Source organism: Neofelis nebulosa, chromosome 14, assembly GCF_028018385.1.
Source record: "Neofelis nebulosa isolate mNeoNeb1 chromosome 14, mNeoNeb1.pri, whole genome shotgun sequence".
Taxonomy (NCBI): domain Eukaryota; kingdom Metazoa; phylum Chordata; class Mammalia; order Carnivora; family Felidae; genus Neofelis; species Neofelis nebulosa.
Window position 1 is genome coordinate 30,197,392 of NC_080795.1, and position 25,039 is coordinate 30,222,430.

The window sequence follows — 25,039 nt, forward strand, 5'->3', positions numbered from 1 at the left end:
TCCAAAGAAAAGACCTTTATTTTTTCATTAGTTTTGCCTCTTTTTCTTAGTTGACAATTCCCACAAAATTTGACAGAGATCACATTACCACCTCCATTTTTTTAGAAGAGGATACTGGACTATAGAAAGATTAACTTGCCTACTCCAGGGCTAGGAAATGTGAGGAACAGGATTACAGAAATATTTCTCAATATTGATGCCTGCATGATCTTTGGGGAGGAGTACAAATGAACTAGATACTAAAAACTGCCACTGAAAATTGAGAAGTGTTATAAAACAAGCACACTATTCATTTGGGGCCTAGTCTGTACTTCAGCCCTTTATTTGAATAAGCATACAGGAAATGTGCTAGACATGGGGAGTATCAAAATGAATACTGCTTACACTATCATGTTGTTTATATATTATGTTTGTAATTCTCATGTTCAAGAATTTATAGCAAAACAGAATATGACAGGAATATAAACAGCTGTAAAACAAGCCAAGTTGGCTAAATATGAAATATAAACAATTGTGAGGAAAATTTAGAGAAAATCTCACTTACAGGTTGCTAAGTGGGATTAGCAGAAGCTTCATGGAGAGGGTGACATTGGAGCCGGGTCTGTAGGAATAGTCAAAATCGAGGTAAAGAGGAGGTAGGCCTCCTTGTAGGTTGTAGGAATAGCATGAACACAGGCATATTCATGAGATACTAAGTCATCCAGTTTGAATGGAGCAAGGTTGTGTATACGAAGTGGGAGTGGAGATAAAACTGGAAAGAGAGTGAAGTCAGGGAGTATAATAAACACCTCACTAAGAAATACAAACTTTATTCAAAAGGCAAAGAAGCTTGCAGCAGGGAAGATACATGATCAAAGTTAGATTTTAAAATTAACCTGATAGTGATTGGAAAGTGGACAGAAGGACCAAAAGTGAGTTAAAGGTTTAGGGAAGCAACAACATAGGGAGAACAAAAGTGATATTACTGGGAATGAAGAGATTGGTGAAAAGATATTATAGGAAACTTTTTGTAGGAAATAATTTGACTAAAAAGGAAAGAATGAAGGAAGAAAGGAGAAGAGGAAGAGATGACCCTGTGTTTCAGGGTAAATGGTAATGTCTTGAGTGGGAGATGTGCAAGACCAGATAAGCACAGTTATGACAGCAGAGGTGCTACATTTAAGACATACTGATTCTGATGAGCCAATGAGAGACCCAGATAGGAATTTACATATTCATTCACTGTGTGAGCATTTACTGTCTGCCTATTCTATGGAGATCCCTTCCCTAAATACTTGGGATAGATCACAATCACTACAGAAGGAATATTTTCTTACTGCCCTTCCCGTTTAAGAGACAATAAAGTGTCCTATTCAAATCCAGTTCTCTAAAACATTTCCAAACCAACATGTTTGAAAAATGGGCACCTTCCTCTGAATTTCTGTACATTAATCGTCTGTAGTGAACTGAAAACAGGCATCATTTTTTGATATTCTTTGAATCTCCCACAGTACCTCATTCAGAGTGGGAATTCAGTAATGAAGTTTGCCCAGGGGATTTCTTTTTCCTTTTATCTTCTATGATAAGAATACATCTTTTCTTAGCCTTGTAAAGCAGAAAGATCAGTAACATTTCACATCCAGAATACATGACCACTATAAAAGGAGCCACAGAAGCTAAGTCGGCCTTGGACTGTGAAAAAGAATTGAATAATGGCAGAGCTAAGAAACTGGTATCCCACTTTCAATAGCAACAATTTTACAAACAAGAACAGGCAGCACAAAAATTTTAACAAAAGTTGTACCCAAATAACAAACCCAAAGCAGGAACTAAGACATCCCATGAAAGCTCCTCTAGGTTATTTCTAGAAACATTCTGAAAGTCAAATAAATCCCTACAAACATTAAAATAAAACTCAGGTCTAATTATTCCCTCCAGGAAGTTTGCTTTTTCAGGTATGCTACACTTGAGGACTATTCCAACTGATGTTGGAATGATGAAAAGGAGTATGGATACAATTTTAGAAACAGCAACATGAAATGTACGTGATGTAACCCTAACAGCCTACTATATATATAAGAATTGGCAAGTATCATTATCAGGGGCAATAATGTTGAAGTTATCAAAATAGCAAAAATGAGATCTCCATCTAGAAGCAAAACAAAGAAACAGACCCCACTCCTCCTGGGCATGTGTAGGTCATTACAAATCCAAAGCCTATGTCGTGCCTCTTATAACACCAAATTCTGTGTCCAAAGAAATCCATAAAATGGCCTAAGAAAAAAATTGTGTAATTGCCCCAGTTTGCCAAGAATTACTGGCAAAGGAGTGTTTCGTACTGTTCGAAACATCTGTAATTCAATATTGCAACCAAAAGCACGTTGGTAGCATAAGCACTAGGGTATTTCAATCAATACGCATTAATGCCTTGAAGACCATCTTTGCTTTGTTTAGGCACTTTGACTTTAACATTACCTCTTGAATGAGTCTTTCTTGCCTACCTTCAGAATCCCATAGTTGAATGGTCAAATTTGTGTCTCCATCTTCACCTGTCATAAGGTTTTTGTCACAGTCACCACTTGCAGCAGTTTAAGATCATCTAATTGCAAAAAGAGACGGCTGGAGTCTGGCCACTTAGCTCCTAACTAGATCTTCTGATGACCATTTCTTCATTCTTTGTGAAAAATAGTTTTTCAGTCTTTGCTCTATTCAGAACACTGAGAAATGACTTCCTTGCCTCTCCCAGAGTCATAAACCACAAAAGCAGGACGAAGGCAGGGAAATAACAAGTTTGCTAATCATTCTGAAAGTTTAAATAAATCACATATGCAGCAAAACCGGTTTTAAAAAAAGCTACAGAACATTCTTTTCAAGTGATAGAACTTAGGTAACAATTGTTTTGCTGGACCAAAGTCCAGTAGGAGCATGACTATCAAGCTTTTCAAAATACAAAGGTATCTAGTGAGGGGCGCCTGGGTGGCTCAGTGGGTTAAGTGTATGACTTCAGCTCAGGTCATGATCTCACGGTTTGTGGGTTTAAGCCCCACATTGGGCTCCTTGCTGACAGCTCAGAACCTGGAGCCTGCTTCAGATTGTCTCCCTCTCTCTGCTCCTCCCCTGCTCATGCTGTTTCTCAAAAATGAATAAACACTTAAAAAAAAATTTAAACAAAGGTAAAAACAAAAACAAAAAACAAAGGTATCTAGCGAGTAACACAACCTGTTGAACTTGTAGTTATGAAAATGTAAAAGCCACAGCTTTAACAGATTGGATTTATCAAGCCGAAATCTAATCTCTTTCCTCCAGACTTACTCAACTAAAAACCCTAAAAAGAAAGCTTGAGAGGGCTGTCTGATTTCAGGGTAGTTTAGAAATGAGAAGCCAGAGAGACTTTCTCTCTTCCCCACAGTCTTGTTCTCTTTAGGGGACTACTCATGCTGGAACCCCTGGTCCCTAGAGTCTGAGGATGCTGGTACCTGTGTCTCTTCCAGACTGGTCTGCTCCACTATCTGGGACCTGACCTAACTTACCACCAGTATCACTATTGACACAAGTCCCTCCAGGCTGCTTTGTCTCTTCTCTAATCAAGGACAGGACCTCTTCTTCATTTTCCCCCTCAATCTCTGCCAGCCTTACTTCCCCTTTTCTCAGCACTCATTGCTATTTTTCCTGGTATATTTAGCTTTAGTTCAACTTATAAGGCATGTATTGATCACCTACTATGTGTAAGTAATTATAACAGATGCTAAGGTATTTAGTCTGTGTTAAAACTTTCTGGTATTTGGGAATATATTTAAGGATTATTTCTACTTCTGGTCCTGTAGTTTCTGATAAAAGGGCCACTGGAACATAGCTATATTTACTGTCTGCTTACTCATTTGGCACCTGCTACAGAGTTTTGTATTATAGTTATAAGAATGTATATATCTCATCATATTCACCACCGCAATTATAATCAAATTCTTGTTTGTAAAGTCGTTATTTGAGTGCCTACCAAACAAATGTGTCAGTAGTTGACCGAAGTCAGAAGTTACCTCCGTTCCTTGCATGAAAGTAAGATGAAGAGACAAAATGAATATTCTGAGTTTATTCCTTTATTTAATTATACCTAAAACCACTATATGTGTCCATGATAATTGAAATAGAAAAGGGACAAAGCCTTCCCCAACAAGGGACAAAAACAAATAGAAATTATTTCTATTCCTTCCATATGGTAGTACTTTGTTGAGTACTGATGGAATATATCAGTCAGACACATCGTTTTAAATATATTTTTTTAAGTTTATTTTTGAGAGTGAGAGCGAGCGCAAGCGAGCACGAGCAGGAGAGGGACAGAGAGAGAGGGAGACACAGAATCTGAAGCAGGCTTCAGGCTCTGGGCTGTCAGCACAGAGCTCAATGTGGGGCTCAAATTCATCAATGGTGACATGGTGACCTGAGCCAAAGTCAGAAGCTTAACTGACTGAGCCACGTAGGCGCCCCAATCAGACGCATCATTTTAAAAATAGTTATTTTTGGCATGTATTTTGCATTGATATAAAGACACTGTAATGAAGTTGTGCTACCTCACCTTTCCTCTCATTTGTAATACATTTACATAAATGAAGGTGAATCCTACTGGAAGAGGATCTTTATCAGAGAGATATGCCCCAAAGCAGTTAGGGGACACCAAGAAAACCATTTCCTCTTCCTAAGCCTGAGATTCCTCATCCAAAAACTTGGAGACCATCTCATTCACTCTTCTAAGTTCCTATGATTCATGTACACACATCAATTTACACATACTGACATACAGTTAAGGCTATACTTCCTGGCCTCATGATGCTAGGCTTAGCCATGTTACGTGTATCTTCTAAAAGTCAGCTCTTTCTTCCTCTGTCGTAAAGGAGCAATATCCAAAATGCAGTCATTCCTTCCTTCAGCTTAGATCCTAGAGTAACGGTGATATGCAGCAGAGTCACAACCAATCAACAGCTGACATTAAAATAAATGAAATATACCTTTTTTGTTGTTACTGACCATAACCTAATAAAAGCTAACTACAAAAATTTGCTAATAATTGAATGTCAGTTCATAGCTTAAAACACAAAAACTCAAATTCAATTTAGCTGAAAATTGATAATGGAAATGACATAATGGAAATAAATTAAAAGGGAACTTTTAGGAATAAATATATGTGATATGTGTAGTAAAAGAAATGGACTTAACAGAGAATTTTCCTCATCATTTCTGGCTTGAATCCTTACATGACTAATCCAAATAAGAATCAACATTTTTTAAAAACTGTTCTTCATCATTAAGATATTCCAAGATAATATTTCCACCATTATACAAAGGGCAATCCTCCTTAGCGATCCAGGTTTCCAAAGTATGATCCAAGGGTAAGACTTCTCCTGAAGTAACGTGACATAACCTTAATTTCTGTTAAGGGAAATAAATCATACTGTAATAAACAGACATGCTGGTAAAAGAGTATCCTACAACTTTTACGAAAAAATTATGACCAGTTGTTACCTTAGCTGTTAATTTATTATTGTCATTTTTGAGACTGGTTAAAGAAGCCGCAAAGTCTATGGCTTTTCCGATGCTCCATCGGTGGCAAAAGAACATTGGTTTGCTTTTCTCTTTGCTCCCCTTAGGTAAGAAAACCTGAAGGTAAACTCTTTCTTTCTGTAAAAATAAAAAGTTAAAATATAGATAATGTATATGACACAGGCATCTCTTTTTGTCTCATGACCTCTCTTCCTGTCTTCTCCTGGTTAGAGGACTACCCTCTAATGATACAACTTTTAGTGGGAATACCAATCATAGTACCCATGAATCCACCTAAATGCATGGGCAGAGGACTGAAGACCCTAGCTAGGGTGGTCTGTGCAAACAGAAGCATGTAATGTAAAACAGGCCAAGCAAAGCCTTTTCCTGAGATTTTAAAAAAAAATTTTAATGTTTTTTTTTTTTTTTTTTTTTTTAAATTTTTTTTTTCAACGTTTTTAATTTATTTTTGGGACAGAGAGAGACAGAGCATGAATGGGGGAGGGGCAGAGAGAGAGGGAGACACAGAATCGGAAACAGGCTCCAGGCTCCGAGCCATCAGCCCAGAGCCTGACGCGGGGCTCGAACTCACAGACCGCGAGATCGTGACCTGGCTGAAGTCGGATGCTTAACCGACTGCGCCACCCAGGCGCCCCTTAATGTTTATTTTTGAGAGACAGGGACAGAGCATGAGTAGGGAAGGGGCAGGCTCCAGGCTATGAGCTGTCAGCATAGAGCCCGATGTGGGGCTCAAACTCACAAACCATGAGATCATGACCTGAGCTGAAGTCAGATGCTTAACTGACTGAGCCACCCAGGCACCCCTCCTGGGATTTTTTTATGTTCAAAAGCTAGAAGGAGGGAAGAGCAATCTGGTTGTTTGGTTTTTTTTTTTTTTTTGAAGTCTTATTGAATTAAACCTGAAGTTACCTATCCATTCCCCCCAAACCCTCTTAGCTGTTCCTGAACTAATGTGGAAAAGTTTCCTCAAATGGGAAAGGACTCCAACACAGAGAGAAGAGTCAAGGAAACAGATGGACTCTTTCAAGATGATGAGTCCTGGAATCCAGTCATCCCTTGAGATCAGATCAATGCATCACTCCCCATTATAGGATAAAAAAAAAAAATTGTTTTCATTAAGTTATTGTTATCAAATTTCTGTCACTTGCAATTTAAAGTTTCCTGATACATAGTAACATTTCACCTGAAAGACCTTACTACGTATTTAGTTGCAGCAGGGCTCTCGAGAACAAAAGGTCCAATCAATCAGTCAATAAAATAAGTACCATAACAAAACAGAATGATTCAGAGATTTGGAGACGGTTCCTCTAGTATTTTATGCCCTATATGCTTCCTTACATTGTATTTTCTTGCTAAGTTAACAAATGCAGGAGGAAAAATAAAGAGGAGCAAGGTGTTTGGCCCCTGATCTTCCCCGATTCCTAACAATTGCTTTAACAAAGGGTGGCTTTACAGACCAATTCCTGCTACAATAAATATTTTGTTATAATTGGATTATCTCTTAATTATAGGGGAAATATCACAATTATGGTAAGAAATAATAGATTCAACACGATTTCCATCTAAACACAAAGGAATTTAGATTTGTTGAAAACCAGTGAAATGTGTCATAACAGGTAACAAGTATTAAAAGAAAAAAAATTATCAGAAATTCAAGCCTTGGAACAATTCTATAACCTAATAGTTCCTGCTCCAAAGCAAGGTAATAAGAGCGTAAATACAAAAGGAAAGAATGTAAAAGTTATAGCCTCACTGAAAGGAAGGAAGGTGGGCAGGAAGGCGCAAGCAAAATATGCTTGAGGATCAAAAACAGAACAAATGCAAACAAGTGATAGGTAGGCTGAGCCACAGACTCTCAAGGTTCCAGAAGACAAAATAGTAGCCAAGAGTTCAGCTTGTGGGTTAATGGGAAGCAACAGTGCTGCATGGAGGTAAAGTACCTGGCTCCGGCTCACTGCTTGGAAGGAGAGGCTAGTGTGGGACTTGTGTTCCAGGAAAGAAAGTTGAAGAAGGTACTGCTGAAGGCTGACTACTGCTTACAGAAAGTAATATTTAGGAAAGGCAGAGAAGCACAGATAAAACCTCTTGACAGCAAACAAAGCCAGCATCTTCCAAGTCAGTAAATGGATCCACAATAATCTGAAAATCTCTGGAGGGCCAAAGCCCAAACTGCCAATCTGAAACTTGGATTGGAATGGAAGTCCTGAGTAAGGCCACTGGAAGAAAATGCAAAATTGCTCCAAAGGAAGAGGCGAGTGACGACACTGAGATACAGTTAAGAACCTCCTACTCAAGATGAACATGCAGAATCTACAAATGGAAATTCAAAAGTTAACCTTACTATGGGCAGATGAACTAACTGAATTCAAAAAGACATTATAAAAAGTTATTTTTTTTTATTTTTAAAAAGTTTATTTATTTGGTGGGGAGAGGGGCAGAGGAAGAGGGAGAGAAAGAAACCCAAACAGGCTAGCAGCACAGAGCCCAAAGTGGGGCTTGATCTCACAACTATGAGATCAGGACCTGAGCCAAAAATCAAGAGTTGGACGCTTAACCAACAGCCACCCAGGCACCCCTAAAAGTTTTTTAAATTATGAAATATCCATACAAATGGAACAAGAAGGTATGAAACAAAAACAAATGAAATAAGACAAGCTATGAAGATCCAATGAGAAATATAAAAATTTTTAAGTACAGTTTCTGAAATAAACTCAAACAGGAGAAATTTTGATAATCTTCAATAAAAAGGCTTAATTGATCTGAAGATGGATTTGAGGAAGTCCTCTAGAATGCCGCACAAATAGATACAAAGATAGAAATTATACATCCCAAAAATAGGTCTAACGAGATTTCAGAAGGAAGCAATATTCAGAGAAAATGACTGTAATTTTCCAAAAGTGAAGAAATAAGTGAAATTAAAGATGTACCTCCAGGCCCAAGCTGGGTAATTAAAATAAATCCAGATGTAGAAACATTGCACTGAAATTGGAAAATACCAAACTCTTAAAAGCTACTAGAGAAAGACTGATTACTCATAAAGCAATAAGATTGACAGATGTTTCCCCAATAATAGACAACAGGGAACAATGAATAGTATATTAAGAGAGTTGAGAGAGTCTAATGGACAATCCAGCTCAAGTGAGGGCAAAATAAGGGCACTTTCAGACAAAAAAAAAAGACTCAAAGAGTTCACCAATGAAGACTCTTAATGAATGAACTACCAGTAGTTTAGCCAAAATAAAAATGAGTCCTAAGGAAAGGAGAAATTCAAAAAAATATGTTGGCAAATTTAAATAGCTATAGTACTGACTTAAAAATAATCATGTGTGAACAAGGATGATGGGATAGGACATATTCAACTTGAGAAAGCATGTCAAACTCCTGTCTCATTCAAGAGGATACAATACCAAGTAACTTTAAATTCTGAGAGACAAATTGGTATTTAGTTATATATGTTAAAAATTAAAATTGTTAGCACATGTCTATTATCATATTATAAAACATTACAATGAAGAGTCTAAATAATACAGTACAAAAAAGGGAACCAGCTAGTATAATTATTAAAAAAATTAAAACTACCCTTATGTTAATGGGGTGTGATTGTTTACCTGGAAATTGAAGGCAAAGAAAAGCATTTGGTAATGTGACTGGACATCTTTTTTCTCTATATTAGAAGTACCTAGATATAGAGGTTGGGGGAAACATTATGTTCACAACAAAACAAAACCCAGGAGATAATTAGGGATGAAAAGGAATAAGACTTAAATGAAAAACATAATATGTTACAGAAGTCACTAAAACACGATTTAAATAAATGAAAAGGCATACAAGGTTATTAGACAGGAAGACAATGTTCTATAGCACAAACCCAAAGTGAATCCTTCAGGAATGATACTCAGTCAGGACTTGCTAATAGTCAGAACTTGTTGGGAGAATGAATTTTACTTTAACTTTACAGAAATCCCTAGATAATGTATTGAGGTTTTCCATCAGTTAGTTATACCTAGTGAGCAGGGAGAGGCCAGAATCTCCACAATAAAGAGGAAGGTATCAAGAGGGTAAAAATCCTCTTGAGAATAGCCAAGGGGGCTTCTCATAAATGGCCAAATCTTTACCTCCTGTCAGCACCATTATTCACACCTTACATCCTTGTAGGAACTGGGGGACACGGAAAGCCACATTTCTAAAGACCATACTGTGTTCTCATGCTGTTTATAATGATTTCTCTCAGTTTCTCCATTTCCCCTTTAAAGAGCCTATGATCTTTAACGTTACTTGCTGGAGTCTGTCACTTAAAACCTTGTCCCATTAGGATAACCATAAAAATCCTAGGTTTGTTTTTTAAGTATAATTAATACACAAGGTTATATTAGTTTTGGTGTAAAGCAGTGATTTAACAAGTTTATACAATTATGCTATGCTCACAAGTATAGCTACCATCTGTCCCTATACAATGCTATTACAATGTCATTGACTATATTCCTAATGCTATGTCTCTTATTCCCATGACTTCTTCATTCCGTAACTAAAAGCCTGTATGTCCCACTCCCCTTCACCCGATTTGCCCATCCCCCCATCTCAGAGAAAGTTTTAGTTTAAATAGTATAAGCATGAATAAATATGAAGAAAAAAACTGCTAAGAAAAAAATATAGGTGAACTTACATTATCATATATTAGAACATTCTGTAGAGTTATTGCATCAAATCAAGTTGGTACTGACCTGGGAGTAAAAAAAAAAATATGAGTGGAATAGAATAGGAAATCCAAAAACAGATCCAGTAAAAATAAATCTTAAACTTGTCATGAATTAGAATACCAACTATCATCTTCAAAAGGAAAAATGATTTAATAATTGGTGATGGCAAAACTAGCTAAAAAACTGGAAGAAAATAAGATTGGGTCCTCAGCTCCTATTACATGCTACAAATTCCAGATGGATTAAAGACAAATGCAAAATGCCAAAAAATAAAAATCCTAAAGAAACCAAAGTGGGGGGTGCGGGGAAGCAGAAAAAGGCACACCTTAGAAAAAATTAAAACACATGTCAACAAGATACATAAGTGAAATCAATATATTTGATACATTTTGAAAACATATCTATAATCGATCTTATTTGGAAAAAGACAGGAGTATGGGTTAACAGACAACCAAAAAGAAAAATGATCAAAGGGTGATTGAAAGAACAACTACACATGGCTAACAAACATAATAAAAGATGCTCAAACTGAACATGCGAATTAAAGCAATTAGAAGGTATCTTTTTATAGCCATTAGACTGGAACACATTAAAACATGTAACAGCTACTAGAAACCATGGGAGGAGGGGAAGCGTACCTCATATCTGGCCACAAGAGGCAGTATATTAAACTGGGTAAGATGGCAGGTTTATCACCCGAGTGATCTTAAATAACTTCAAGTCATTCATGTGTGAAATAAGGATATATAATATACCAGGAGGTTGTATTAAGGGAGGTAAAAAAATTTAAAGCCAAAAATCAATGGCTGGCATAGTGTAATCAGTCAATAAAGGCTATTATAACTATTGCCAGTAGAAATGTAAATTGTTGCAACTTCTTTATAAAGCAGCTTAGCAACATCTATCAAGATTTAAAATACACGTATCCTTTGACCCAACAAAAACAATCCTGGGAATTTATCTCACAAAAAGAAGAAACCAGACCAAGACTACTTAGCACAGTAGACAAAACTGGAAACAAAGTGAATGTTCATCAATAGGAAAATGGCAAAGTAAGAATCTACAGACCTGTACATCCACACTATGGAATATTTATCTAGTTTTTAAAGAATGAGTTAGAGCTATACCAGCTCCCTTGAGAAAATTTCTGCTGGGCATTAATAAGGATACATACAGGTAATAATCTACCTAAAACCTGCTTTATTTTCACTTACAGCTATAATCACTATTTGACATGGCAGTATGTATTTAACAGTTAACTCACCGCATTGGAATATAAATTCCATGTTGGCAAGGACTTCTATTTACTCTTGTATACCCAGGGCCTGATATATAGTAGGGGCTCAAAAAAAAAAGTATTGACTAAATGAGATGATGCCATTTTTATAAAATAATGACCAAAAAAATTCTTTATGCGCTTGCATACATATACAAGTAAACATCCATTTATGTAAATTATACACAGGTATACACACATATATATGTATGCATCCATGTATATGTATAAATATATATGTGTATAAAGATACACATCAATGCAAGTGGAAAAGTTATACCTACAGACATGTGTCATGCTCCATGATGAACTATTAAGTGCATCACGAATCTGTTTTCTGAGGCCAGCCTACTTGGTTTCAATTTGTAATTCACCACCTACTGGCTTTGCTTAACCATTTTGTGCCTGAGTTTTTTTACCCGTTAGGCAGAGATAACAGTTCCTATCTCATAAGCATGTTGTGAGGATTAAATGTGTTAGAAGAGGGCCTAGAACAAAGTAAGTGCTATACAAGTTTTTACTATTATGCCTAAGGAATAAAATAATTGCAAAACAATTTGAGCAATATTATTGGATACTTTAAGGCAGCCCTTCTCAACCTTGTCACTATTGACATTTGGGAATGTCAGAAAACTTTTATTGTGGGCACTGTCCTATGTATAGTTAATCTCTGGCCTATGCCCGCTAGATTTCATAGCATCCCCATGCCCAGTTGTGATCAAAATCACCTTCAGTTGAAAACAACTGCTTTAGTGGGAGGGACATGGACACAGGAGGGTGTGTTTGGTTTTTCCCCTTACAGATCTGTTAAAAGTTACACTTGTAAAGGCATGTACTACATTTGCAATTTTAAAACCAACAAATGAAGTTTTAAAAAAAAAAAAAAAAAAGGAAAATATTAAGAACAATCACTAACAAAAGAAGACTGTAATCAATGGTTTCTAAACCAGCAGAATAAAAGGGAATATAGAAAATGCAATCAACATGAAGGATGTGAGGAGAGAGAAATAAATCAAGGAAAAGGATGATAAGCAGAAAGCTTAAGATGGAAGAAGTATGTTCAAATGTATCAGTGATCACGATAAATACAAATGGATTCAACTCACCTATAAAAGAGATATTATCAACCTGGATTAAAAAAAGAAAGTCCAGCTATATGCTGCTTACAAAAGACACCCTAAAACAAAACACAGAAAAGTTGAATATAAAAGGGATTTTAAAAGGACGTAACAGTTAAGCATTCACTAAAAGAAAGCTAGTGAAACAGTATTATAATTCACAATAGGATTTAAGGTAAAATTCATAAAGATACAACGATGAAAAAATTTCATGTACCTGATAATATTATTTAGAAAAAACATTAGAATTACAAGAAAGAAATCTGACAAAATCAGTTGTAGCAGGAGATTTTAACACCCTCAGTCTCAGAAACCAATAGATCAAGCAGACCAAAAATCAGTACACACACACGTACACACAGACATGCATATAAATACATACAAACGGGAGGGGTGGCAGGAGAAAGACTGCAAATGACAAAGCAAAATGAGCAAAATGTAAGTAACTGGTACATTTGGATAAAGGATATAGAAAAAAATTATTGTACTACTTTTGTAACTTCTCTGTGTTTAAAACTGTATCAAGTTACCAAATAAAAAACCCACACTCAAACAAGTAGGTTGAAAATAAATTCACTGTCAAGGTGAGAAGATGGAAAAAGATCAGAAAATCCAACATAAAAGGAAATATAAAAATCAGAATTTAGTGACATTGAAAGCAGAAAACCAGTAGAAAGGTCAATCAAACCAAGATATGCTTCTTACAACTAAAATATAAATTAAACACACACACACACACACACACCTCTAACAAGACTGTTCAAGGAGAAAATAAAGTACAAATGAAACATATTAACAATGAAATGGAATGACTACTAAAGACACAATAGAGATCTTGGAACGTAAGAGAAAAACTTGAACAATAAACTGGAAAATCTATATCAAGTAGTAAGTTTTAAGACCAATTAATATTTACCAAAATTTCAGAAGAAGTGACTATCCAAATAAACCAAGAACTATTTAACACATTGAAACCATATTCAAAATTCTCCCCTCAAAAATGGCAACAGATTCGAACGTTGTAACACCCTTTACCAACCCTTCAGGAACAAATAATCCCCATTCTCTACAAAGATTTCAAAGAATAGAACAGAGAAAGCTACTCAACAAATTTTATGTGCATAGTCTTGCTACCAATAGCACAAACAATAATATATTAGCTAATCAATTTAGCAGTGCATTTTAAAAGAATTATATACCAGAGTCAAGTAGTTTGTTTTGGAAGATGTGGTGATTTTACAGAAAAATAGATTAATGTAATTGAAAACTTTCATAAGGAAAGAAAAGATACCTGATCATCCTACTAGAGGTAGAAAAAAAAACTTACAGTAAGAATTTATACATATTCATGATATAAAGTCCTAGCAAACTAGGAACAGAAAGAAGTACTGCTCACCTGATAAAGGCTTCTACTGAAAATTTTCAGCAAATGTAGTATTTACTGATGAAACTTTAAAATCATTTGCATTAAAGTCAGAGAAATGATGAAGATGCCTACTATCACTCACATTATTCAAGATGTTCTGGAGATCTCAGCCAATACACTAAGACAATAATAATGAGAAGGAGAAAAGAAAATTTGGCAAACACACACACACACACACACACACACACACACACAAAACCACAAAACTGTCATTTGCAGAAGATAAGGCTACACAGAAAACATCCCGGAAAATCTAACTATGGGTACTCCTAGGAAGATTATTTGCTGGATAGAAGGACAACATACAACAAACAACGAGCAATAATCAGTCATGAAAATAAATTTTTTTTAAGTTATTTACAATGGAGGTGCCTGGGTGGCTCAGTCAGTTAAGCGTCTGACTTCAGATCATGATCTCAAAGTTCGTGAGTTTGAGCCTGGCATCGGCTCTGTGCTGACAGCTCAGAGCCTGGAGCCTGCTTCAGATTGTGTTTCCCTCTCCCTCTGCCCCTCCTGCACTCGCATGCTGTCTCTCTCAAAAATAAACATTTAGAAAAAAAAATTTTTAAGTTATTTACAATGGCAGCAAAAACAATTAGCAGACTAAGATATATAAATATATATATAATATATATATGCATTATAAAATGTTAAAGATCTAAAAAAAGACCTAAAGAAAAGTTGGAAAGATCAATCATAGACATAGATAGGAAGAATCAAAATTCTAAAGATGTCAACTGTCTCTAGTTTAAAATTTAGCATTAATTCCTATCAAAATTGCAATTTCAAAGAATGGGACAAAGTGGTCGTAGGTTTTTGTTTTTGTTTTTGTTTTTTTTACAAATGAATAAATTGCCAAGAATAGATGTGACTGAAAGAATAACATGGACAGACTTGTCCTGATTATAGAGCTATGATAATTAAGACAGTTTGATATTAATGCAAAGACAGACAAACAGACCAAAGGAACTGAACTGAGATCCCTACATTAGTCTTACATGTCTAGAACAATATGGTGTATGACAAAGGTATCATTATAAGGAGGAACTCATTATCTTATGTTATGACAACAGGAAATCCCTACTGGGGGAAAAAAATCTCTATTTACAACTAAATTCGAAATGGAACAAAGAGTGAATTTTTTTTTTTAACTTCTGAAATAAAATATAAGAAAATCTCATTTCCAAACATACAAATTAAGGAAAACGATAAATTTGAGTACATTAACATTCTGGAGTCTGAACTACTAAAGAGATTAAAAGCAAAGTGAAAACAAGCCATAGGCTGAGAAGATATGTGACATCCATTTACTCAAGAAAGCATCAGAATTCAGAATATATGAACAATCCTATAATTTTTAGCAGTACCAAAAAAAAAAAAAAAACCCAACAGAAAAATTGTGCAAAGGATATGAATAATTTACAGAGGTAAAATGGCTAATAAGTCAATGCAAAGTAGCTGAACCTTATTAGTCACAAAGGAAATTCAACTTTAAACTTCAGTAAATTTAGAAACAAGAAACACCAACTCTCAGACACTGTAGGAATGAGATAAATCAGTACAACAACTGACAAGAGTCTAATAAAGCTGAAAATAAGCAAACTCCATGACCCAGCTTTTCTATTTCTAGGTATATTCCCTAAAGTAGCATTTTTCAATCTGATGGTCTCAATCCTTTAGGGGTTATAAAATCAACAGTCTTTAAAATAAAACAGAATAAAAAACATCAGAGTATGTAACACATAAGGTTAGTATGTAACATATAAGGCTAGGTATTACTGATAATGTGTTAAGCTATGTATATAGGTATGTAGTATGTATGTACACAAGTACCTACTGGAATGTTCTATAAAATATAATGGATATTATGGAGTTTTAAAGGGACCACCCTAGAAAAACATTCCCACATATACACAAGGATGTTCACTGTTGTAACAGTTTATAATAGCAAAATATCTGAAAAACATCTGAATCTTCATTAGGAAAATGGATAATTTGTGGCATATTCATACTATGGAATAATGTATACCTATTAAAATGAATGAACTAAATGTATCAGCATGGACAAATGTTAAAAATATGATGCCAAGTGAAAAAAAGAGTTGATCTGGTTCACTGTGACTTCTCATAGTGAAAAAGTCAAAATTATTATCTACGCAGATATATACCATATACCAGTAACAATACATTTCAAGTTCAGATAGTTGTTACTTGATGGGTGGGAGGAGTCCAAAGGGGGCTATATTTGAAACATTTTTGTTTTTCAAAATCTGAGACCAACCTGTGGTAATGACTTATCTCCATCAGCATGCATCTTTAATTTCATCAGTGCTACCTTTGCAGCCGTTTCACTGTTTTTTGCACCTTTCCTTCGTTTACTTGCTGTCCCTCCTGTCTTAGAATCTAAGAAATAAGTATAAGCATATAAGCACATAGAATTTTTACATTAAAAATTTCCAGAGTTCTATCATTTGTTATAGTTTTGAAATATACACAAATAACACATAATAGTTATACAGAACCACATTTTTTTTTGTTGGTATCATACATGACTATTATAAAAATATCATCAAGGTTGATCTAAGCAATCTCTACATGAAAAAACTCACTGTTATGTGCTTTCCTTTCCAATTTAAGCCTATTTAATCCAAAACAAATCACTAACATTTCTACAGAAGACTTTTTTTTTTAATATTTATTTATTTTTGAGAGAGAGACAGAGCATGAGTTGGGGAGGAGCAGAGAGAGAGGGAGACACAGAATCTGAAGCAGACTCCAGGCTCTGAGCTGTCCGCACAGAGCCCGATGCGGGGATTGAACTTTGGAACTGTGAGATCGTGACCTGAGCTGAAGTCGGACACTTAACCGACTGAGCCACCCAGGTACCCTGCAGAAAACTTTTAAGATTTAGTCATAGATTTTAATAAAGGTACTATCCTTAATACAGAATGAAAATTCTGAACATGTTGGCAGAGAGACTGGTTTAAGCAACAGATACATTCTTCCCAGCACCTCAGATTATCAGCAGCATTCACAGAACAGCTGATGAGACTTAATGATTAGTCTTTAGAGAAAGAAAACCACTGCGCTGGCCTTATGAATACCATTTCCAGCCATGATACTTGACCAGCTGATCTAAGTGGCCCAGTAAAAGAGAATATCGGGTAAGTACTTCCATAGAATTTCCAATCTTTCATTGGTCAGCATTCTAAGAAATATGGGCACATAAATGCCATCAAAATCTATACCAGGTTGCAACCATTGGGGCCATTAAAAACACCTTCCAGGGGTGCCTGGGTGGCTCCATTGGTTAAGCATCCAACTTTGGCTCAGGTTATGATCTCACAATTCATGAGTTTAAGCCCCATGTTGGACTCTGTGCTGACAGCTCAGAGCCTGGAGCCTGCTTCAGATTCTGGCTGTCTGTCTGTCTGTCTCTCTCTCTGCCTCTCCTCTGCTCGCTCTCTTTCTCTCAAAAATTAACATTAAAAAAAAAAAAAAACACCTTCCATAAGTGGCAAGCTGACATAAGAAGCAGGACTCCATAACTAACAGATATACAGCAGTAAGGAAACAACCAAACTTTCTAGATACTTGCCAATAATGTCTTTAACAAGTTTCTGAGTGGCAGCCATACGAGGCTTAGGAATTTCCAGTTTTTCACATTCATGATCCGACTGATGACGGTGCCTATGAGCAACAGAAGAGTGACACTAGTTCACGTATTTGCAAGACTTAAACAGATACATAGAATTTGAATGGTCTGAGTGATCACCTCAGGCAAAAATTCTTCTCACAGTAAGGACATTTAACTGGCACAAGCTCTCTTTCAGCACAGTCCCTGAATGAGCATGGGTAAGACGTGGGCTTATCCGACTTCAGTCTCTCATTGATTATGGTCACCTGAAAATGGAAAAAAGGAGGAAATGGCATTATAGAGTTCATATATAACACAAATCAACATCTATTTTGGAAGGCAACATATGTAACATTTTTGCTTAAACTTGTTAGAGCAACTTACATTCTCTCACCTAACAGATTATAATAAATGTTTGTGTGATAAATGATTACTGTGCTGACTGTTCTACATTTTCATAACTTTCTTACTATGGTGTATTTATCTTCTAAGTCAAGTTAAAATGACTATTCAATTACTCTTCATAATTTTAGAGTTCTACTCTGTACCAGTCCTAAACAAAGATGCCCCCATAATAATATGCTTAGGTGACCATCTCATCAACCCTCAAAGAGCAAGTCATAACTACTTTCTACGCTGACTTTAGTTTAATACGTATATATATGAAAGAACACTTAAAATTATGTTTATGATACAGAAGATTAAAGACAGTTTCTGTAATGAAACATTCTCTATTCTGCATGTATTATTGTATTACCAGCAAATATTACATCAGAAGAAGAGATGTTACAAGATTAAAAAATATATATATCCAGGTCAGGATAGTTTGAGGTTTTTTTTTTTTGTTTTTTTTTAATTTTTTTTTTTCAACTTTTTAAATTTATTTTTGGGACAGAGAGAGACAGAGCATGAACGGGGGAGGGGCAGAGAGAGAGGGAGACACAGAATCGGAAACAGGCTCCAGGCTCCGAGCCATCAGCCCAGAGCCTGACGCGGGGCTCGAACTCACGGACCGCGAGATCGTGACCTGGCTGAAGTCGGACGCTTAACCGACTGCGCCACCCAGGCGCCCCAGGATAGTTTGAGTTTTAAATAACCATGTTTCTAGAGTTGAATGAATTTTTGCAGGCTCTGTGATGTCAACCCAGAGCCTCATGTAGAGCTGGATCTCATCAACCCTCTGATCAGGAGGTGAGCCGAAATCAAGAGTCAGACAGACGCTCAATCACCTGAGCCACCAGGGTGCCCCAAGATAATTTCTTAAAATCTACAACCAAAGGGCATTCCTCTATATAAATGGTAGTTATACCTTGTTGGAATTAATTTTAATATTTATTTTGAGAGGAAGAGCGAGCACACAAGCACAAGAGGGGAGAGGGAGGGAAGGGGGGGAGAGGGAGGGAAGAGGAAGGGGGGAGGGGGGAGGGGGAGGGGGGAGGGGGAGAGGAGCAGCAGCAGCAGCAGCAGCAGCAGCAGCAGCAGGGGACATGCAGAGGGAGAGGAAGAGAGAAAATCCCAAGCAGGCTCCTCCATGCTGTTAGGAAGAGATCATGAGATCATGACCTGAGCTGAAATCCAGTCAGACACTTAACTGACTGAGCCACCTAGGTGCCCCTTGGGGTTAACTTCTTAACTACTTTTCCAAATTTGTTTTAATGGTCCACTGGTAAAACGATTTTCAATTCATTATTTAATTAATGAGATCTAATTGACATTGCACAAGCGACATTCATAGAAGTCAAATATTGTAAGAAAAAGGAAAGTACAAGGATTTACAAGCTGCATAAGAAACATTAATATGTTTACTATATGACTATTTCTCTCCAACTAATCCTGCATAATACCAATATGCTAATTTTTATTTTCATCACATAAATCACCTCAACCTCAAAGGACCAGATTTGAACTGAAGTTCATTTAACTCGAATTTTCTATAATTGAGAGAACAGATATAAAAGTCCTCAGTAAAGTGCTTGGTAATTGCTGGTCAGGAATAAATACTAACTGAAAAGTGTGGGTCAAATGCTTCTTTCTAAATGGAGTGAGCTCAGTTTAACTTTCTGCCTTTCTCGGACCAAAGGAGGTGGAGCCACTTATTATGAGTTGGAGAAAATTACATTTGGCATGCTGGGCTCAGCTTTCTCTTCGAGGCCTAACCTGGTGAAGCACTGTGTGATTGGTGGGAAAATCTGCCTAATTCTGAATCTCCTTTGCACCCTAGCAGGCTCTACACTAAGCTTCATTCAGTTTATCCTTTATGAGTAATAAAGAGGATACTTTGGCTTCTATTTAACAGCCCTTATTAATGTCTCAATTTGGTCAGAATTGGTGTGGGGATTTTTATCGGACTACAAGTTTGTTCTTGGTGGTCTAAGGCCAATCGAGTCAGAACAATCTGCAACCACACAATCCTAACACCAGGATCCAGGGAAAATGAACAAAACAGTGAAGGTGAACTGGAAGGAGTATATGATGAGGCTGTTAATTCCACTGTATATTTATAAATATAGAGCCTAAAGCTGTAAGTGGGCTAAGTAAACATAACTGAAATATACGAGAATTCTAACGATTTGTTAGAAGTAAGAGCCTCTTTACATCATCAGTTTAGTATGCCAAATTTTAATTTGTGGTACACTGACTGGTTTTAAACTGAATCAAATTCAAAATCAAAGTACATAAAAAGAAACATGTTTTATTAGGAGAACTATTAACATACCTCACGACAGCTGTGTGACTCCCTGCTTCTGTGTTCAAGGCTTAAATAATTAAAAAAAAAGTGTTTATTTAAATACAAACAATCAAATATAACTACAGTTAATTGGAGATATTTTAGTGGTTAGTATCCTTAAGATTAGTTACACTACATTAAAACTCTGCATATAATAAACTGAAATGGCAAAACGTAGAGCATCTAGAGACTCAAAACCCAACTGTTGAACGTACACAAATACGATTCACCACTCTAAGATACCTTTGAGTGCTCCAAGGTGTGTGCAAATAAAAGGAGTTAAAAGATTCTTTGTATTTCTCAAAGACCATCAGAAATAAAATGTCAAAGAAGTGCTCTTGTTCTAAAGGACTTAAAAATATGCATTACTTTTACTTAATCCTAATAAATCTTTGAGTGATCTTCTGAAAATAATTCTTTCAGTGTTCTATTTAATCAATCAAATGCCTAAAACATGAAAGTTTAATTACAAAGAAAACACATTTTCCAAAAATCTCTGGTTAGGTCCCAGGTTTTACTTTGCATGTGATATGTGTACGAAGAACATGTGATAGCCAACTTAGGAGATGTATAGGTTGGGCTCTTCATTTGATTAACTAAGATGAAGAGTAGTAACAATACCTGGATTTTTTTTTCTACCGTATTCTTTGAATTGTGGATATGTTCTCCCCTTACGATTAAGGCACAAATACAACTTTTACACACACACAAAAAAAAATCACACACATAAATCCATTTCTGAAAGTTTGAAGTTTAGCCACATATATCCACAAGTAATCAGAGCCTATGCCTAATCTTTTTTCTAATTATGAATACAAAATATCAATGGCTAAAGTAAGAACTATTTTAAATCATTCTGCTTTTCAGAAATAAATGTCTTATTACAAACACTAAAATTATTCCCAAATGCTGCATAAAGATTTAACTTACCAAAATACTCCTGAACAACCATCACAAACAAATGGGAGAAAATCTAAAATTGAGGGAAAATGTTATAATGTTATATGCACTGGTCAGTATCCAATTTTGATTTAGTTTCCTTAAAAAGATTTTTAGAAGTACTGAACTACGTCTGTTGGAGAACTTTCCTTTTTGACCAATATCCTAGTGTAACAAGTAGCTAAACAAAAGCTATCAAAACCTCAAGCACGGAGAGCAACTGGATTATCAGAAGATAAATGTTACTTGTAGTATGCTATATCAGAAAAAAAGTTCTGGGTTGTTATGGCTGACCAGATTTACCATGTGTTATTTCTGAGTACCGTATACTGCAGAAGTCCTGCATTTGAAGTGAAAATCCTGGGTTTCGATTACGATTCCACAGTTTATTAATCTAGCAACACTACAAACTGTTTAACTGTAGAGCTTTGTGGGAGGGGGTGGAAAGAAGATGGCAGAGTAGGAGGATTCTGAGCTCACCTCCTCCCATCAGCAAACCAAGATAACAGCTACATCTGAAAACCACCTGAAGACAGCTAGAACAGACCTTCCACACTTAATCCTACTGAGAGAGGCCATATAGAAGTGTAGGAGGGGTGCACACAGTTAGGAACCAAACCGGTGTAAGACTTCCCATCAATGGAAAAGACACCACAAAACACAGAAAAGCTACAGGATCAGAGCCCATACCGTGCACCCCAGTCACTGGGAACAGGAAGTCCCAGAACATCTGGCTTTGAAAACCAGGGAGGCTAAATTTGGCAAACTTCTAAAATCAGCGGGGCTTAACTCCAGGTACTTCAAAAATCTCCAAGAGCTGGAGGCAATAGTAAATTGAGTCCTGACCCTTAAAGAGCCAACATGATAAATAACCGCTGGAGACTAGCACAGAAGCAGCAGTTTGAAAAACACCTGGGGTATTCATGAAAGCAATTCATTTACTAGTCTCAGAGTGTGCACTAGAGAGACAGGGATCTCCAGGAGACCTCTCCAAGAACAAAAGTGCTAGGAGGCACCATTTCTCTTCTCCTCTCCCAGGCCAGATAGCTGTACGCTTGGAGAAACGAGCACTAACTACCGACCACCTTGCCAGCACCCTGTGTCTGCCCATGTATTCACCTGCGTTTCCACCACATCCAACCCGCTCACTTCAGCAGACTCCCTCCAGAGTGGCTCCTCTCCTGTCACACTACAAGCGGTCCCAGCAGGGACCAGTGTCACTCCAAAGCGACTCCTGCCCTGGAGAGAGATGGAGATAATCCCACACACCAGCCTGCCCAAAGTTCCAGCAACTTTTAGCAGGCCACGCAGCAGGGAAAGCCCTGCCATTCAGTGGGACCACAGAGGCTGATGGCAGACACCTAGTCTGATTGCTGGCCCACTCACCTACAGGCCCGCCAGGGTCTCTCAACAATATAGGAACCAAACTCCGCCCAGTAGCAGGCAAAGTAGGTCATTGCAGCCAACAGGGATGAAGGCAAAGGAGGCTCAGGCACAACAGTGTGCACACAGCCCATCCAGAAGACATCCCTGGAACAGATGGTTCTAGCAACCAGAGGGTACTGTGCTACAAGGCACCACAGGACCTCTTCTACAGAAGTACACTAACTTTCACCACCAAGACACATAGCAGATCTCCCAAATACAAACACAGAGAGTTACACAGTATGCAGAGGCAGGAATAGGTCCCAAATGAAAGAACAGGGCAAAGTCACAGAAAAGAGCTAAAAGAAACTGAGATAAGCACTATGCCCGAAAAAGCAAGTATTAGTCACAAAGATACTCAATGGACTTGAGATAAGAATGGATGAAATCAGTGAGAACTTCAACACATAGACAGAAAATGTAAAACAGAACCAGTCAGAGATGAAGAATTCAATAACTGAAATAAACATACTAGAGAGAACAAGAGATTAGGAAAGGCGGAGGAACAGATCAGCAATCTAGAAGACAGGATAATGAAAAGCAACCAAGCTGGAGAACAAAAAGAAAAAACAATGAATGAGAATTGGATAAGGGAACTCAGCAACATCATCAAGCGTACTAATAAGCACATGATAGGGAGCCCAGAAGAAAAGAGAGAAGGGGGCAGAAAAATTACTTGAATAATAACAAACATACCCAAATCTGAGGAAGGAAACAGCCATCCATATCTAAGAAGTGAAGACAACCTATAACAAGATGTACTCAAGAAGGTTCATACCAATTATAATTAACATGGCAAAAAGACAATTTTAAAAGCAGCAAGAAAAAAAAAAAAAAAAAACCAGGCATATATATATAAGGAAAACTCCATAAGGCTACCAGCAAAAACTTTTTAAGCCAGAAGGTAGTGGCATGATATATTCAAAGTACTAAAAGGAAAAAACCTGCAAACAAAAATACTCTACCCATCAAGGTTATCACTCAGTATAGAAGGAGAGATAAAGTTTCCCAGATAAGTGAAAGTTAAAGGAGTTCATCACCACTAAACCAGCCCTACACAAGACGTTGAAGGGAATTCTGAGTGGAAAGAAAACACCTTAAGTAGAAGAAACTTATGAAAGGAAAATATTCCACAGGTAAAAGCAAACATATAATAAAGGTAGTAGATAAATCACTTATAAAACCAGCATGGAGATTAAAAGGCAGTAATTAAGGATATCTACAAAAATGAGTCCTAAAATTAGGTAAAACATGATATATACATAAAACATGGGTGGGGGGTGGAGAGTAAAAATTTAGTGCTTTTTAAAATGTTCAAGTTAAAGTAACCATCACATTAATATAAACTGCTGTATGCATAAGATGTTATATATGAACCTCACAGTAACCATAAATCAAAAACCTGTAAGACATACACAAATAATAAAGAGAAATAAATCCAAGCATAACACTAAAGAAAGCCATCAAACCACAAGAGAAGAGAGAAAGGAACATGAGCACTGCAAAAACAACCATGAAACAAGTAACAAAATGGCAATAACTACATACTTGTCAATAATTACTTTAAATGTAAATGGACTAAATGCTCCAATCAAAAGACACAGGGCAACTGAATGGATTAAAAAACGAGACCCATCTATATGCTACCTATAAGGGACTCACTTCAGACCTAAAGACACACAAACAGACTGAAAGTAAAGGGCTGAAAAAACCTAACATGCAAATGGAAGCCAAAAAAAGGCCAAGGCAACAAACACTGTAACAAGAGACAAAGCCTACTACATGAAGACAAAAAGTAACAATCCAACATGAAGATATAACAATTGTAAATACCTATGTACCCAACATAGAAGAACTCAAATACATAAAGCAATTACTAACAGACATAAAGGGAGAAACTGACAGCAATATAAAAATAGTGGGGCACTTTAACAATCCACTTGCATCAATGGATAAATCATCCAAACAGAAAATCAATATGGAAACAGTGATTTTGAATGAAACATTAGACCAAATGGACCTAACAGACATATACAGGACATTCCATCCAAAAACAGAATACATTCTCTAAGACAGATCACATATTAGGCCACAAAACTAGTCTCAATAAATTTAGGAAGACTGTCCAACTAGGATGGTATGAAACAAGAAATCCATTACAAGAAAAAGTCTGGAAAGACCGTAAATACTTGGAGGCTAAACAACATGCTATCAAATAATGAATCAACAGAGGAAATCAAAAATACATGAAGATAAATGAA

At 36.6% G+C, this 25,039-nt stretch overlaps 2 protein-coding genes across 2 annotated transcripts in view; both read right to left on the reverse strand.

The window, feature by feature from the left end:
* Window positions 1–4,817, reverse strand: SLC10A5 (solute carrier family 10 member 5). The gene is given in 12 exon segments (XM_058698950.1): window positions 1–1,712; window positions 1,715–1,778; window positions 1,780–1,841; window positions 1,844–1,896; window positions 1,898–2,028; window positions 2,031–2,149; window positions 2,152–2,197; window positions 2,199–2,358; window positions 2,360–2,534; window positions 2,537–2,617; window positions 2,620–2,773; window positions 4,773–4,817. Coding segments are annotated over 12 exon segments (1,308 nt in total). The 3' UTR covers window positions 1–1,494.
* Window positions 4,054–25,039, reverse strand: part of ZFAND1 (zinc finger AN1-type containing 1) — a 24,824-nt gene continuing 3,838 nt past the window's right edge. The window contains exons 2-8 of the mRNA XM_058699939.1: window positions 21,345–21,387; window positions 20,403–20,442; window positions 17,825–17,952; window positions 17,648–17,739; window positions 16,331–16,452; window positions 5,494–5,649; window positions 4,054–5,400 (exon numbers count right to left, since the gene is read on the reverse strand). Of these exons, the coding sequence (XP_058555922.1) occupies window positions 5,230–5,400; window positions 5,494–5,649; window positions 16,331–16,452; window positions 17,648–17,739; window positions 17,825–17,952; window positions 20,403–20,442; window positions 21,345–21,387 (752 nt within the window). The 3' untranslated portion in view covers window positions 4,054–5,229. The remainder of the gene's footprint in view (window positions 5,401–5,493; window positions 5,650–16,330; window positions 16,453–17,647; window positions 17,740–17,824; window positions 17,953–20,402; window positions 20,443–21,344; window positions 21,388–25,039) is intronic.